The sequence below is a fragment of the Paramormyrops kingsleyae genome, chromosome 3 (assembly GCF_048594095.1).
Source record: "Paramormyrops kingsleyae isolate MSU_618 chromosome 3, PKINGS_0.4, whole genome shotgun sequence".
NCBI classification, from domain to species: Eukaryota; Metazoa; Chordata; class Actinopteri; order Osteoglossiformes; family Mormyridae; genus Paramormyrops; species Paramormyrops kingsleyae.
In genome coordinates, this window is record NC_132799.1 from 5,124,468 (window position 1) to 5,142,598 (window position 18,131).

Sequence of the window (18,131 nt, forward strand, 5' to 3'; positions counted from 1 at the left end):
GCAGTCACCCAGCTTGTGGAGGGAAAGCCCGGAAGCTTCTCTGGCCCTGACCGTCCATGTGAAGCAGAAGCAGGTGGCTGAACCCCTTGTACCACAGTCAAATGTGTCATGGCAGCAGTGAGAGTGATTGAGGGGGGGCTTGCTTTAAGATGCCTGTAAATCCCACACAGTATGCAAGCAAGATGAGACCCCACTAAAGGTAAAGTGGTTACTTTCCTGATCAGAATAAGTGCAAAATGCCAAACATACCCACAATGCAGTGCTGCCAGCTGCACCCCATGTTACCGAAGTATCACTTCCAAAGAAGCAAGAGACCCCAATAGGCTGGACTCCCACTGTTCCCATAAGACTTAACCCCTCTCCCCTACAGCACTGACCACCTGCACCACCCCCACCCCTTTGAAGCAAAGGAGCCATGGGGAAGAAAACCAGGGAGGGGTGACAATCGCAGACACACCCCTCCCATTTCCCACTGGCTGGTAGAGCACCGTTTGCTGCTCAAAGTCACAACAAGGGTACCCGGATCACCATTCCTTCCTGTCACGGTGCCATAAACAATCTCCCATGATGCTTAGTGTGCGAGTGCTGACAGGTCAATGAATGGGGACAAGTGAGTGGAGGACCAGAACCATTCAGACGGCGACAGCAAACGGCAACTGAAATCCCAGCGGCACAGATAAAGGCACAAAGAGTCCAAATGTATAACCGTAAAATCTGCTCGTGCTAAAAAGCCATTGTGTGGCCATTCCGGAATGTTCTTTCAGGGCATGGATGCTTTCGTGTACTAAATTAAGAATCAATAAATTAAAAAATAACATGGGAACTGATACAGCCATTATTGCTGACGTTATTCTCTGGCTTTGATGTGTGGGACCTCATGCACACGACAACATTTTGCCAGGAAACGAATCACCCAGCCGATTATGGCACAGAGCCTGAACGTGGGGGGCGGGATGATCTGATACACCTAGGACACCGAAATGGTCCTGTGAGTTCCCTCAAAAACCAAAAAAGCATACTGGGAACAGCAGCATTCCATTAGACCATCTTCATTAAAAAAAAAAAAACAAACAAATAAATGAAGGAGCAAGCACAGTAGGGATGACATCAGCAGTTTAGGAGGCAAACAAAAGCACACATCGTTCGGACTGCAGGTCTGGCTGCGGCAGTTACGTAACAAACATCTCGGCATGCATCTGACGCATCTTCACTAGCCTTGGCGTGACCTCTGGCGCTCTGTCGGTCAAAGAACCCGAGGAATCCGGCAGATGCCTGGCAGATCGGCTCTCGTGCCCAAGAGTGGGGGGGGTCCCCGATTCGTTTGGCAGCGACACAGGACAGAGGTGGAGTGTTTACAATCCCTCTGTCACGGTGTGATCCATCTTATGGGGGGGGGGGGGGGGGGGACATTCCACTCTAGCTGGCCAGTGCAAAGTAAATGAGAGGAGACGAGGATATCAAGAGGACATTGTGTTCTAGAAAGTTCCAGTGGGCCTAGTGCGAATGCTTTTTCATCTCACGGCGGCACGATGCTCGTCTCGGGCTATGGGGGCATACTCCAACTGGAAGTGCCTGGCAAAGCCGGGGGGGGGGGGGGGTGGCGCACAAAGGGAACGAGCTGTCCTGTTCAGTGGTCCACGGTAGCAGTGCGGACATGGTCCTACGAAGGAGAGAAGCGCCACTGGATCCTTAGGGAGGAAAATACCATATGACCCCTTTTTCATCCTGTCTTTATTCATTTTTCTTTTGCCCCCTCCTCTACCTCTCCTTCATAAAAACTCCCACACAGGGGCCTGCATAAAAGCATGGTCATTTCACTTCATTTATACATGTGTATGCGTACATGTCTCTATGATATTTTTGTTCATTTACAGTGGGGTCTCGAACCCGGACGGTCCCTTCCTCTGGCGGTAAATGCGGCGGCCGCAGGAGTGACAGCGCAACTCCCTGAATTATTGACTCCGGATAAAGCTGCTGCTTGTTTAAAAGACAGTGTTGCTGAATATTTCATACGGGCAGGAAAATTCCTTGGGGGGGGGGGGGGGGGAGCAGGGTCTCCATGGGGGCCATTGTTTGCCGAGGTGCTCCTCGGAGGCCTCGCCCCGCCGAGAGGCTGCATTTTCTGCTGGTTACAAAGGGGATTAAGGCCCCAGAACCGACAGACCGGAACAAGCTACTCCCAAAGCGGCGTTTGTGGACGGGCAGCAGTGCCACACATGTTCCTTTACATTTATTTATAATTCTGGGATATAAAGGAACTAAAATAAACCTTAAGGGTTTAAATGAACAAGTCCACAAAGACCACAAGCCAAACTGGGGGGGGGGGGGGGGTGAAGCGGCAGACATTTAAGAGGCCGTCTTAAGGCCTTAAATATATGCTGGTCTGAGGCAGGTGGCCACACATTTGCCTGTTTTAAGGGGGAGAAGAAAATAGACAGAAAGAAGAGTAGAGAAAAAACACAGAAGGAAAAGGCAACTTACTGGGTCCACCCTGCAGCCCGGCCCCCTGGACCCCCCACACCCAGTCTGCAGGTTCTCACACCCGCCCGCAGACGCAGACACCCCCAGCACATGTGAGAGTGGTGGACAGACTGCAAGGCACGCGCCCGGCTCTGCGATAACTGCTGCCAGCGGGGAGGGGTGGGGACCAGGCTGGGCCGGGGGGGGGGGGGGGGTCGCGGTCTGTGGTTTCCTGGATGACTTATAAGCCATCAGGATCAGGTCCAAGAGGTGAAAACCAGCCCACAGCGAAAAGCAGGAAGCATTAAAACCCAGCAGGACTCCCCCTTATGGGGAGAAACTCGGGACCCCACGAGGCTCATGGGAAGATCCGGGCCGTGCAGAGCCATGCCTGGGGGGGCGAGCCCAGAGAACCCACCCACCACGCATTCTCACATCGTTAACAGCTCATAACAACCTTTTACGTCATTAAAGTGCAGCAGCCAGGACATCAAGTCTGTGACAGAATATTACAAACATGAAATCCATCCATCCCAGAGTCCCAGGGTCTTTGGCCACCGTCTGAAGTTGATGGTGATGAGGCCAGTCATGGTTCTTGATCTCACAGGCTATCACGCTATTGGATGGCCAGCACTGGTCGCTTGCACAGGTCTACTTTTCATTTTTCATGCACTCAGCTCCTCTCCCTGCCGCTCCGCACAGCTACTACACCTCCCCCCCCATCCTGGTGACAAAGCACATCTTCCACTTGAATTGCTCTGCGGATCGGTGACACAGCTCAGGACTCCCCCAGAGACTCTGATCTTGAGTGACGGATCATAAATGAACCCAGCATAGGGGTGGTGCCCCCCCCCCCATAATCTACAGCTGAAAAGCACGCAGGTGCCGGACCTCGTGAAGCAGAAGCAGGTGATGTGACAGCCCCCCCCCCACAAAGGCACCCCTTCTGGTCACTGTGGCACATGGGCAGCCTCGGGCCCCAGCTGATGTAGGGCCCCCGACAAGGGGTAAGTGCCACCAGCAAACACTTTGTGTTAAAAAATTATAATAAAAATAAATAAAAGCAAAACACTTTCTACTTCCTGGCCAAATCACAATTATGATCCCGCTGAGCTCAAATGATTTGAGATTTATCTTTGGGTACAAGCAGGAGGCATATTCTCCCACTGGCCCCCCATCCGCTTATCTAATACAGGCCTTAACTTAAGAGACCCGTAATGTGTTTAATGCGGCGTCTTTGTGCCCACCCCCCCCGGGGAATACAACCTGCCCCGTCTTGCTCGGAGAGCAGCGGGCCCCTTCCCCGCCAGGACGAGACAGCTGCTTCCTGAGATAAGCTCGCGCCTAAAGCAGATTGCCCTCCCCCCCCCCCCCCCGTCACCCCCCGTGCGTGAGGGCCCAGCAGCCCGGAGCGGCGTCACCGCGTGGGAAGGGCCCCACGCAGGTGCTCAGTCCCCAGACAAATGGGCTCCGTCCCGAACAACAGGCCATCGTTGTGACTACAGACGGCGCTAATAAGAAAAACTGCCAAAATGGAACCACAATGATATCAGTAGAGACACATAATGGGTCCACATTATGACCAGTCGAACCATATGTTTGCGTGGGCCGCCTGGGATTTGGGGGCCCCCCACTGCCCACAAGTTGTCACTACAACCATGCTGAGGGTGGGGGATCAGGCAGGGAGGCCACTGCAGACCATCATCCACAGAAGCACTGACATACAACATCCCTGCGACTCTGTCTACAGGAAGCACTGACATACAACATCCCTGCGACTCTGTCTACAGGAAGCACTGACATACAACATCCCTGCGACTCTGTCTACAGGAAGCACTGACATACAACATCCCTGCGACTCTGTCTACAGGAAGCACTGACATACAACATCCCTGCGACTCTGTCTACAGGAAGCACTGACATACAACATCCCTGCGACTGTCTACAGGAAGCACTGACGGCTGAGTTTCTAGGTAAGAGCGGCCAAACCGCCAGCCTGTGAGGTACACAGCAAAAACCCCATGGAGGGCATCACCTCTGCCCTCTTCAAAGAAGAGAGATAAAAAGATAAAAACCAGCTCTGACAGCGTGAAGCAGGTTTCAAAGAAGGGCAAGGATGGAGGTAATTCCACCGAAGAGACCCCGCTGGACAGAGCCTGATGTTTCTCAATACCTCATTGGTCAAGAGAGACAGAGCCTGACCGAGATGTCTCTAAACACCTCATTGGTCAGTTTTCAGCTTCAGGACCTGAATTTAGATGTATGAGTAATGGTAGGATCTGAGATGTAAAATGGCTCTTTATCCCTAAACTAGACAGATGGACATTGGAAACTCTTCCTTTCTATAACATGGACTTTTCTGTCACAGCATCCCTCTCACGCTGCGGAAGTTGCAGCAGAAGCAGACCGCTGCCCATAAATTCACTACGCATCACTATTCAGGAGAACAGACGGCTGGCAGCCTCTGTTTAACTGAGGAGACGGGGGATGATAAATGTGTCAGATCCAAAGGGCTCACAGCACTGGGCCGGGTGCCGGCAGGTACAGAAAGGGGGACGCTGGGTTCAGACGAATTAGATTCGTGGCAAGCCGATTCTCAGGCTTTGCGACTGAAAGCCGCTGGACATGCTGATGTAGAGAGTAATAATGCGTTATGTTCTGGCCAGTTAGTCACAGAAACTAATGCAGATGTTGCAGAAGGTCAGGTCCATTGTGGGGTGGATTTCTGCAGAAGAACCATCTGCAGTGAGAGTCAGGTGACTAGTTTGGACGGGGGGAGTGAGACACGTGACAGTGCGGCGCTCCGAATGTCCACGGTAGATCCCATAATATTATAATTTCCTCCAAGCGTATCCAGGCAATGGCCGGCGCAGAAAGGCCTGGAAGCAAACAGCTCCACAGTGTCTACTGGCAGACGGCGAGCAGGAAATTCCTGAGTCAGGATCAAGAAAGACAGCGAGGGGGGTGGGGAATGCACTCCGAAGCATTGTTTCTGTCCGTCCCTCACCAAGCCCATCGCTACAGGGACCAGCCGCGCGTCCTGCCCCAGCCTCCGCTCTGTGAAGTTCTTACGACAGTATTTAGACAGGGAACTTGATATTACTGTTAGTCTGACCTTACGGATCTGGATCAGTAATTCCCAAATCGACCCTTTGGGATCCTGGGCCACACCAGACATATTTAAATACATAGATGGGCTCGATACAGGCCACACCCAGTTCAAGTCATCACCTGATCATCAAGCTCTTCACTGGGCAACAGGAACAGATCAAATACATAAAATGGATGGATCTGGAACTGAGTGGATCCACAGTCATCTTCCCTAACCCCCCTAGGAGCATCTCTGCTCCCCCCCCCCCAATTCTCAATGATACGCTCCATGTCTGGAGGTTCACTGAACATCTTGTTAGAAAACAATCGCTCCGCGAGGAAGGCTTGGAGGATGCCTCAGGGGGATGAAAGAGGTGCAGGGGGGCGGGGCTTAGATCTGGGTCAGAGCTTTATTGCTGTGACAGCTACATTCCTCACCCCATGGGTCGTCCCTTGACCGATGCTCTTGGAAGCTGTCCAGAGCCTGAGCATGCAGAAAACCCAAGGAGACACCAAATCCAAACATCCGCCGAGAGTCCTTGGTCCAGCCGCTGCGGAGGTAAGACGGAGAACAATGGCGGCTCAGAAAACCCAGGAAGGTGAACCCTGCCACCGGGGGCTTATGGGAAACCACACTTAACAGGGAAGGAAAAGAGCCGGACCACTGTAAATAAGGAGGGCAGACGTCGTGTAAAGCCGGCTGGATCGCCATGCCAGGGCAAGCCCCGCCCCCTTGCCGGGTGTGCATTAGCAACAGCCAATGGAGGCCCGGCTCACACGGAGGACGTCTTCGGCTATCTGGTGCTGCCGACAGCTGGAATTCCTAACAATAAACGTTCAGGGAGCAGCACGGACATCTCAAAACACACTGGGAAGGATCGGCCAGCAGGAGGAATCCGTTAGAGGTAAACAACGGAGCGTTTCGGGTGATCGAGACTCAACAGCCGGTGTTTTGTCTGACAAATAAAAATGGGCGAATATACAAAAATACTGTCAGTACAATTTTTAAAAAGTAGACCTTTTTAAGGAGAGATAATTACAGAAACCTGAGGCCAGCTGAATGGCGCCTCCCGCAGGCAAGATAAGGAAGGACCACAGAGACACTCTATGCTGTGGGTGACGGACTGGCTGTAGGAGGGGGGGGATTTAAGTGTCCACATATTCGACATGCGGACCATTAGATCATGGCTTTGTCCTCTTCGGGGGAGGGGGCGGCTGAAAATAAACCCGATTACAGGCCGCTGCCCTGCTGTGGGTATGTGCGTGGTCCCTTCAGGTGGGGGAGGGTCCATAGAACTGGGACCAAAAGGTCACAAATGCACGTCACAAATGGGACAGCCTGCCAGATAAGCCGGATCTGGGCTTCTTCAGTGCATATGGAGCTGTGTAAACACGTCGACGGACAAAACTGCGGCTGGCGTCCCAGATAGTAGGATGTTTAGCAAATGAAAGGGAATTTGTTACAGAACAGGACACCCCTGACACGGCCAGTTAGCAGATTTATAATTTACAATCTTACATTGTGCATGTGGAGATACAGTATCCTTTATGGTCTTTTTAAACAGACATGTAAACATTTTAAGATAGACGCCTATTTTCTTTATTTTTTTTTGGGGGGGGGGGGGGGAGGGGGCTGCCCAAAGTCCCCCAGGTGGTAAATGAGAAAAGTGCAACGACAGCAAATTAAAGCAGGAAATGCCGAAAGTCTCTGGGCGACCACAGCGGACTGCACAGGGGGGCCCACCAGGCTAACGACCAGACGCTAAGTTTTAACACAGCATAAATGTTTTTGTCAGAACGACCTTTAGAACAGGCCTTAAACACAGGCAACAGGCCCAGGACTGGGGGGGGTGAGTATTAATTGTGCAATAATACTATCCCCCATGGTGATATCAGTTATGGGTTTTTCACTGTGGGGGGGGGGGTAAAATGAGACCTCATGACAGCTGACTAAAGCAGCAGGTGTCACAGCACATTGGGGGGGGGGGGGGGGGGATAAGCGGGCGGAGGCTGTTTCTCGGCAGAAACACCCCCCCCCCCCCCCCGCTGAAGATAAATGGCCGGATTCTCCACCACACCTTAGCCGTTAAAGGCCCAATCTCAGCTCACTCCTGATTAACGGGACGATGTTTCTCTGCGGCACATTATAATGGCGTCCATGTGACCTCATATGCACTTAAGTGCATATTTTTCACAGGTATCAGGTTACAAACATCCATTTCCTTTTGACTCAGCGAGAGTTATTCTTAAAGAATAAACAGGTTAAAAGGAAAGGGATTCTGTCACTGTCATAGTTCACGCGCCGCCCCTCGAACCAGCCCTGGGAGACAGGAAGTGACTCACTGAGTGCTTTGGCCAGACAGACACAGCCCAGTTGACGCGGATGCTGACTTCCCTGTGGGAAAAACAGGTGCATGGGGCCAGGAGGGTGGGGCCAGGTGTGCGGGGGCCAGGTGTGGCCCGGCGAGATAGAGGTTTCTCCCAGGGGAGTCAGCCACAGCACACGGCCCTGAATAATAAAGGCCACCCCCACCGCCAGCATGTGAGCACGGGCCGAGGAGGAGGCCTCCCAGAGGAAGAGCAGGCCTGACTTCTGAGTTCAGGCCGGGGAGGAGGCCTCCCAGAGGAAGAGCAGGCCTGACTTGTGAGCACGGGCCGGGGAGGAGGCCTCCCAGAGGAAGAGCAGGCCTGACTTGTGAGCACGGGCCGGGGAGGAGGCCTCCCAGAGGAAGAGCAGGCCTGACTTGTGAGCACGGGCCGGGGAGGAGGCCTCCCAGAGGAAGAGCAGGCCTGACTTGTGAGCACGGGCCGGGGAGGAGGCCTCTCAGAGGAAGAGCAGGACTGACTTGTGAGCACGGGCCGGGGAGGAGGCCTCCCAGAGGAAGAGCAGGCCTGACTTGTGAGTGCGGCCCGGGGAGGAGGCCTCCCAGAGGAAGAGCAGGCCTGACTTGTGAGTGCGGCCCGGGGAGGAGGCCTCCCAGAGGAAGAGCAGGCCTGACTTGTGAGCACGGGCCAGGGAGGAGGCCTTCCAGAGGAAGAGCAGGCCTGACTTGTTCTGTTAGCCTGGTATTACAGGGCCGGCAGGGGTGCATTCTGGGAAACCATTACTGATTATTAATCACATATATTTAAAATACCAAGCAGACATTTTTATCCAATGCAGCATACTATTGAAAGCAGGGTCCCTGGAGCAACTGAGGGTTAAGGGCCTTGATCAAGGGCCCAGCAGTAAAATCACTGCCAACCCTGGGATTTGAACTAACAACCTTCCGGTCAGAGGCACAGTGTCCCACCCTGCAGAGCAACACACGACGCCCAGATACATTTTTCACCAAATGCATCTGAAACTTATATATCTCAAGTGTAAAAATTCTACAAGTTAATAAAAAGTTGAGCCCATTCTGGGCTCCTATTGGTGCCTGGCGGAAATGTGGATACATAACCACAGCACATGCTGGTGTCTGGGCTGGTAAAACACTTAGCGTGCCAGGGCTGCCGGCGAAACGGCAGGTGACTCGGCCAGTGAGCCAGGCTGCGTTCCCAGGGGTGAAGGTGACCGGAGGCGGCTTCTGATGGCAGGGCTTCGGGTCAGAGAGAGACCTGCCAGCGTGTGGCTAATGACAAGCAAAGACCCTCAGACAAAAATATCACAAGCTCACCGTGCCTCCTCTGAGCTCACGAGCCACACAAGAGACATCTCTCGCACTCTCTAAGCGGAAGCCAGACTCCCCCCCGCCCCCCCCAAGGCCCCTAGCATGCAGAGCACATTAACTGGATGCCTGATCGCGTTTCCTTACAGGCCGGAATTAAAGAGGCCCCCAGCTATGGTACGGGGGTCAGCATGACCCTGTGGGGCAAAGGAACAGGAAGTTCGGGAGTCATGAGGGGGGGCACCCCCCCCCCATGGAAGGACGAGGAATGTAGGGGGTCGGTCACTTGCCACAGTCACGGGGGATACGGATCCCGGTTCAGGGTTCGGCTGCTGCTTCCATGGTAACAGTGCCATGGTAACAGCTGCAGGGCAGCCTGACAGAGGCGATTATCCCCAGGAGCTTCCGCCAGGCCTCTCCGATTAGCCAGCCAAGGCCATGTGACCCAATGGGGCAAAACTAACAGCACAAACCCTCCTTGAAAATGATGATCTCTGGGCTTGGAGTTTGAGACCCAGCCGGAGCCTCTTTAAGCCTAGAATTTCACACCCACCATTAACGAACGAACCCAACGAGAGGGTTAAACCATGTGAGTTTAAAGCATTAAAAAAGTGTTTAAAAGTCACCTTGGCCTTTGGTTTACTTATCGCATGCTGACTTACCAGCATCCAGATTGTAACATTTGCCCTCAAAACCACCCAGTAATGGCGCTATCCTATCACACTGGACGCGGATTCCGAGTGGCTGAAATAAACACCACTTGAGGAGGAGATGTTTTTTCATGGTCTGTCAAAATGACGGATGGCCTTTCCGAATCGTTAAACAGCAGGTGATTAACAGTAAACAGATCGGTCGATAGTGGAAGGCGTGCAACTCGGAGAGCGTGTACAGGAGAGATCCCTGTCGCGGTGCCACGGGCCTAACCTTATCATTAGCCAATGATGTGTTGAATCACTGAGTGACAGGGGATGGGCTTCTCCAGGGGCCAATCAGCTTTTTGCCCTTGTGGCCCCACCCCTTATATAAACCCTTGAATTCCACAGAATGGAAAATATCTGACCCCAAAATGCCAGGTCACCTTGAAGGGGCTTTTCAAGTGGCAACCAAAACTCCGCCAAACCAACGACTCAGTTGTTACCTTATTTGAGGGACTAACAACCTGCCCCCATCCCCCCACCCCTGCCCCCATCCCAACAGCCGCCCTGCTAATCTTACGCCCCTAAACACTGACCAGACACAGCTGGACAAACTTGATTAAGATTGGGGGGGGAATGAAGATGTTCTTTGCAAGATGGATTAATTTGTTATGGTGGGGGGGGGGGGACTGCGTCCTGGAAAAGAATTTTAGGCCCTTTATCCCTTAACATCTCACTCTGATTGTTCAGCAAATACGTCAGCCTTCTGTGGGCAGCTAAAAGACAGGAAAAACAAAACCACTACAAACCACAGATGCCTTAAGTCTGAAAGGGGGGGGGCATCTTGAGTGCAGACGGTACCAAAGATGACGGAGGGTGGGGCGGTTTATTGTGGAACCTGGCAAAGACACATTCAAACAAATCACTCGCCAAAAAACCTCAGATTTCTCTTCACATTTATATGAAAAACTCAAAACTGTTTATGGTCACAGGCGGAGACAATGGAAGAAGCCGAAGGAGATAAAGGTGACATGTCTCCGAGTCGGCATGACACCATCGAGCGGGGGACCCACGGCCCCCAGATCAGAGCAGAAATGAGTCGGACTGTCATTGAGGGTGAAGACCCAAGAGATAAATTACTTTCCACTCGAGTAAAGACCACAAACACTGAATAGTTACTGGCAAAAACAGAAAGATCCCATCAAATTCCACAACAACGCAGGCAGATTCCTGATACTTTTTATTTCAGTGCTAACCATTAAACATATTTTATTCAACTCTGAATCTTGTAAAAGTCTGGTGCTTCGGAGCGACAGTGTGGGGAAGCGTAATGTATAAAAAAAGAACTGAATAGGAACGTTTGCGTTTTCCCTCATAAGTAAGTAAGTATCCCATGACTGGGGAGGGTGTGTACATTAAGTTCCCGGGGGAGATATCTGCAGCTTAATGGCCCCGCCCACAGTCAGTGCACATTCTCATCCAAAGACATGCTGGACCAGAGCATTAGAGTCCTCACTGAACCAACTACCTCAAACCAGCCTGCAGGGGGCGTCATAGAGGTCATTACCATAACTTCAGCATGCTGTGGGCCCGCTGCCACGTGGACCGAGCCTTCGACAAAGATTCAAGATTCAAAGAACTTTATTAATCCCAAAGGGAAATTGCTTTGTCTTGGTTATACAGTTGCTCTGATTAATTTACTGGGAAGAAAGGAAAAAAAAGAAAATAGTTTAGGAAAAAGTATTAGAATGGAAAAATATAGATATAAAAATTTAAAGAAAAATACCAAGCTGTCCCACGTGCGGTTTTAAGAGGAGTACGGCAAGAGGAGCAGCCGCAGAGGGACGGCACGTCAGACGGTCACAGCAGAGGGACTGCGGGCCGTGACAGATGGCGTTAAGTGGTAAGGGGACGTTCTACCGCTGTTCAGCAGGGGGCGCCATGGGAATCCGCTTCCCGGGCCGTGCTCCGATGACACACCGGCTCTGACCGGGACAAACTGCCTTACGGAATCCGTAGTGTCGGCGATTGTTAGATGCCCCCGGGGCTCACGCAGCCTCGCGTTCCGCACAGTGACCCCCACGTCTGCCCGGACCGCAGTCAGAAGCGGCGGCACGGAGAATCCTACCCACCAAATGCAGCACGATTCCCCCAAACTGGTCCCAACCGAACCTCAGAGAACATCCCGCCTCCTCTTGGCATTTTTTTGACGTTCTTCAGCAGACCTTTAGACCTCTATCCCCCCCACCCCCCGCCCCGAGGCAGAAGTGAACACATGGCTCTGATTTGGGACTCACTCGTCCCCCTCTGGGCTCGCCTCACATCACACCCTGAAACTAGAGGAAAGTTAAACTGCTGAAACCTCTTCAAAAAGTAAGCGCACTCACACAAGGAGAAAAAAAAAATCAATTTCTCTGCAATGCCGCATGCCCCCCCCCCTGGTCCCGTTCGAAGGCCTGCGAGCCCACAGGGGTTGAGGTGCGGTGGGGGCACAGCAGCCCTCCCCCATGCGAGGCACCAGCAGCAGATACGATCCAATGAATCAGAACGCGGGCGGGCAGAGTCCCGGGCGCTGAGCCATCTGCCCCAGGGCTGCCATCGTCATCACTTTTCCTTTTTTTTTTTTTTATTTAAATATGTACACAACGAGTTATTGTATTCGGCGCTGGCGAGAGGGGAGGAAAAGCAGAGTGGCGGCCCGTCGCAGGGGCTGGGCAGGAACGGCAGCCAAGATCAGGCTGATAAGGCCCAGCCGGCCTTCGATAACCCCAAAGCGTACGGCTTTCAGTTCACGGAGATGGCCAGCAGGGGGAGTGGCTGTTAAGGAGCAGGCCAAGGATCTGATGCAGTGTCACTATGTCTTGGGGTAGTGTCTCGCCAGTGCGTGCAGTGTCACGATCGCCTGTGGTCTGGCCGTCGCTAGACTTCCTCCCAGCTCCAGCCTGAGGGTGGTTTGGGCCAGCACTGGTACCAGCTATATTTCCGTGAGGCTGGGGGGTAAGCATGGAAGTACTGGGGGCTAGGAAACAGTCCCTCCACACATTGCTGATTGGTTATTAATCGTTAAGGATGTAGACTAAAAGTGCTGCATGGTTTCCCTATGGCTGTGTGCTGCTCCATCTTGGATGTTGCCTTTGCTCACTTAGCCTGACACGTGGATCTGTCTGTCCTGCCAAATCCTGAAATGTCCTGGCCCAAATACAATATTAACTTAATTGAATTTAAAAGCATTCACTTCCATTTTCTGGATTCTTCATCCATTTCAGAAGAATGGTATAACCAGCACTTCTCCACTTAATGTGAAAACTGCAGAGAGGTCCTTCAAGGCCAGTTCAGCGAGGTTCACCTAACCTGGTAAACGGCTTACAGGCGAAGCCTTAAACGGCGTCAGGCTCTTGGGCTTAAATCCTGTCACGTGTCTTAAGACAAAGATGCTGTAAAGACAGAACGCAGAGGAGCAGCAATCAAACGGCCGTTAAAGGTGCCCAAGGTGGAAACGGCGTCTAACTCTGCACAGTGAATATGGTCAAATATGAAATGTAACTAAAAAACCTAGAAGGATCTGGGTGATGGACTCAGGCAGAGTTCTCTGTGCTGTTTGGGACAGGCTTCTAGCCCCTGATGACCTCATAACGCATCATATCATGGAGAAATGGGTATGGAGGATGAATGGATGGATGGATAGATGGGTAAGAAGAGCCAGCTGAAGAATAGGCAGAGCTAAAATGAACTGTAATTTGTTTTTTTTTTCATGATAAGCTTCTCTGGACAATCTCCAGCACTTTCATCTCTCAGTGCTCAGGGCAGATGTGTGGGTGGGGGCCCTTTCCCATTACCCGAGCAATGGTATACCCAGCATGTCCCTGGGCTGGATCCCCCCCCCCCACCCCACCCCGCCCTTAAAGCGCCTAACAGGAGCATGACGTATGAGCTTGGAACTCGGAGAATCCCGGGTTATGATCCTACAAATCACAATAAGGCTGGCACAGTCATTAAAAAGCAATAAACAAAACTCCACAGAACCCCCACCCCCCTCCCACCCACCCCGAAGGAGTGAGGAGGGGTGACACCTCACGGCGATACGGCTGGTGTTACTGCTCTCCTTCGCTCCATCTTAATCAGTTTCAAAGGGTCTCGGGGCAGCCACTAAGCTGTCCGGGATGAACAAAGGCATCAAAGACGACTGATCATCCGGGGCGGGGGGTCGGGGGGGGGGGGGGTAGTTCAGATCTACACATTTATAATGTAATTGGCTATGGGCAAGAGCCGGATCTTTCTGGTGCAATCAGCAAGCAGTTAAAAGCCTGTTTATTTCATCTTTCTTAAGCCGCATGTGTCACAAAGTCCCCACCAGTAAGGGATGCTTTTTATCAAGTGCCTTTATTGACATAATTGTCCCAAAAGAAGGATCTAGAAGCGACGTTACAATATTAGAAACAACTCACCCTAATATCATCACAGACGAGCACGGTAGCAGCCGGTTAGTGCGTGATAAGATCCATTTTAGCTGGATAGCCCAGAATCCCAGGGCTGGAGGTATTATGGAGAACTCTGAGCAATAGTGGGTGACAAATGCAAACCCTCCGCAAGCTGCTCTTGGAGAAACTGTCTGGGACCTCAACCCAGGTCCCTCTATGGGTCACATTAGCTGAGATTAGCTTTTTCACATGTGCAGTGCCAGTCAGAAGTTTGGACACACCCACCCATGGAAAGGCTTAATTGTTCTATTCTCTACATTTTAGAAAAGATATCAGCACTATACAATAACATATGGAATTATGCACTAACCAAAAAAGTATTAAAAGAAAAATAATTTGTTGGAGGGGCAGGCTGTGCGGATTGGGACCAGAAGGTTGCTGGTTCAAATCCTTCGGTTGGCAGAGTGATGCCACCATTGGGCTCCTGACCGAGGCCCTTAACCCTAATTGCTCCAGGGACATGCTGACCCTATGTTTCATCCACACCTATTTCATGAGATGGCCCCTTGGGATGCTTTTCCACCTATCCTGAAAGAGTTCCCACATATGCTGAGCCCTCATTGGCCGCTTTTCCTTCACTCTCCTGTCAAACTCCTCCAAAACTAATTTCTACTGTGCTTAGGTCAGGTGGCCAGGTCATGTGACGTAACGTGGTAGGTGGCTTGGCACGCGCAGTTTTTGACTGGTATTGCACCCCTCATCCTTCCTATCCCATGCTCTGTCTCTTTGACTGGCCAAACACCACATGACCCCATTAACATGCCGGCCATCGAACCTAGCGAGAGCTGCCAACCAATTAAAATCCAATAACAGATAGTAACAGATTATACAGTCTTCCAGATTGGTCATATGCTCGAGTCAATCAACCACCTTCCACTGACGTGCATGACAGATCACGTTCCCACCCACTGCCAGAAAAGGTCAGATTTTGCCTGGAACCAAACACTGTGGTGATCAACATTTGGGCACCTTAACTGACAGGCTTAGCAAAAAGTTCCCATGACATCATCACGGTCATCATAGACATCAAAAGACAGGGCTTTGTGTGTGATGCTGGTGGGGATCTTAGACAGAAAGATGGCCAGGTATGTGTGCTGACAGATGGCGTCTTTTGCCGCGCAGGAACTTTTCTAGGTAGAAAGAAAACATGCTGGTTGAGACACCCGTCAAGAGTTTATGGTGAGGTACGTGAGGTGAGGGCTGGAGCTGTAGATCATCAACGAGGTCAGAGCCGTGACGCTTCAAGTGCACCTCTGTACTGCGATGTCATGAAACGCTCCCAGGCTGCATAGTAAAATACTGCCAGCTAACATACCCACACACCAATTTCCAGAAAATGCAGCCTTGGCCCGTGGGGCTGGGTTGGTAGAGGAGTTGGCCAAGACAGAAATGAGCGCACTGCGCAGATGGGGAGGTCTTGCTGGCTACGACGGGATCACCGAGAAGTCCTAGAGGGATCGCCAAGTGTTGTGCAGAATAAATTGCGAGTAACTCATGACACCGACAGAATATTGACCTACCCTCTCTGGAGGAAATTTCTGACTGATAACCCAGATAAGCCGCTAGCATTGTAGTTAAACTGGACCAAACAGTATGCCTGTTCAAGTCCCAGAAATAGTTCAGCAGTACAGCTGAATAAGGAACTTTAAATAAGCTTGAGGTAGCTTATTTGTTTTATAAGTAAACAAATGCATTTAAAGATTCTGCTTAACCTGACTAGTACCAAATAAACAGATAGACAAACAAGCAAATAAACAAACATGGTAATATTTATAGGATGAAATGAATCTGTCCGCTTTCCGAATTACCCATAGCATTAATGCATTGTGTACTAAACCAATATACCACAAACACATATCGGTTCTTTTTTTTATGCGATGGTAACGCACAAAAGTCCAGGGAAATCCAGACAATAAAAGCACATTTCTTCTCTCTTAATAACCACCCTTCACCATGGAAAGAAACAGAATCCGTTATTACAGGAATAGCTGCTTTAAGGTCAACGGAAGACTGGAAATGGCACAGAAAAGCGTAAACTGGAGTGGAGGGGAAGGATCGCGTGTACAAAACCTCAGCACGCGGCAAATACCTCTCTGTTAAAACAGCGTGACATTTGGTAAATGCAAAGGGTTTCTGATTTCATCCACCTGACATTTGCTCTTGGATTTTTAGACAGCCGCACTTTACCAAGCAGATTGCTTTGTAATAAGGATGCTCCCGTGAGCCGTAACGCAAAGTGCCTGTCAACCGCGGGACAATAGACTCAACCCTCATTACCCAGCCAGATGGTATGCAACCATCTTCAAGGAAGAAATACCCACCAAGTCCTATATCAGTCCGTTGTCAACACGGAAAAGTCCAAGTAACTCAAAATTAATTCAGTTCAAAACTACGTATCCCATCGATGATACCTTCTAAACAGCTCGAATGTCAAAAGTTCACCTACACACTAGAGTAAACCAAAGATGGCCAAAGACGCCAGACACCAGTACAATAACTACTACCTAAAAATGGAAATATACTAAAATATCTCCTGGTTGACTCACCATAAATTACTTCAATCTGAGCATAATATGCCAAGAACTTAAAAAACTCTTCCTAGTAGAGAATCACTCGTGACAGGTGATGTTTATTACACTTAAGGACATCGTAGTAATTACAGCTACTAAATTGCTCAATTACTTAAAGGGCTGTTCAATAATTTTAACTTAAAACGTCTACGTTCATCACCGCGGCGTGAGAATGGGGATCTGGCAGAACAGGATACAAAGTTTTGCGGGATCCCATTTTTAACGAAAAAATAGTTAGAAAAGGCAGCCCTGCCTTCTGTACAAAAAAACAACAAACACTCCCAGAGAATGCTGAAGAACGGCACAGTTCAATATTTCCTGGCATCCAGCGGGTATATTGTTTACAAAGTACTTCGAAAGGATTTATAACGGGAGAGACATTCCCACATAGCTAGAGACACTGAAATCCATTATAAACATGATAAACCGTGAGAGCGACAGCATGCAGTGACGGGGTTTTTAAGCAAAGGACAATAAGATGTCCATTGCCGAAACTGAAAAGGCACACAATGAAATGACAGGCGGATTATGGATGTGACAAGGGGACTAACCCACCCATGTTATTTACCAGCCGCACATGCTCTGCAAATTAAAACTCCACTCTGCACAAAAAGTAACCAGCGACTCGGAAGTGTGCAATTAAAATAAAGTAGCAGCATGCAGGAAAAAATATTTATACTCTACCTCGGGACACAGCTTGGAGAAGATCGATCTATTTCCCAGGTTGCGAAAAGGTTCATTGGTACGGGTATCGGGCCAGAGCCGCTCGAACCGAAGCCAGCGGCTCCGGCTCCCGCTCCCGCACCGGGTCCAGCCGGGACGGTCGCCGGAGCGGGTCCGCCGCCACCGCCGCTGCCAGGGTTTAGGAAGGCGGCCCGAACCCCTCCTCTGTCCACAGCGGCCGCCATCATCGCCTATGCCGGGTCGCGGCTCACGCTGGCCGATCGGCAGCACACTCACCGCCCTCCTTCACTCCCCGGCGAAGCGGCGCATCTCGAAGCGGAGAGGCGAGGCGCTAACCAGCCCTGGTGGGCGGGGCTTCCCGGACTGCCAGCGGGCTCGTATCAGCCGCCAGGGGGAGCCACTCCTGCATTTGTTTATCTGCTTATTTGTTTTCTTTTATTCCCGAATTATTACGTAGTACAGCAAGTATCTCGTGTGGAATGCCTATAGTATTTCTCAAACCACAATATATTTACAAAATAATTTAAAAACTATAACTAATAATTTTACTGGTTGTTGTACATT

General features: G+C 50.9%; 1 protein-coding gene across 1 annotated transcript in view; it reads right to left on the minus strand.

Annotated features, from left to right (window-relative positions):
- LOC111835708 (phosphofurin acidic cluster sorting protein 2) overlaps positions 1-17,920 on the minus strand; it is a 47,621-nt gene extending 29,701 nt beyond the window's left edge. Inside the window, exon 1 of the mRNA XM_023796288.2 lies at positions 17,568-17,920. Coding sequence (XP_023652056.2) covers positions 17,568-17,794 — 227 coding nt within the window. The 5' untranslated portion in view covers positions 17,795-17,920. The remainder of the gene's footprint in view (positions 1-17,567) is intronic.
- Positions 17,921-18,131: the final 211 nt, after the last annotated feature.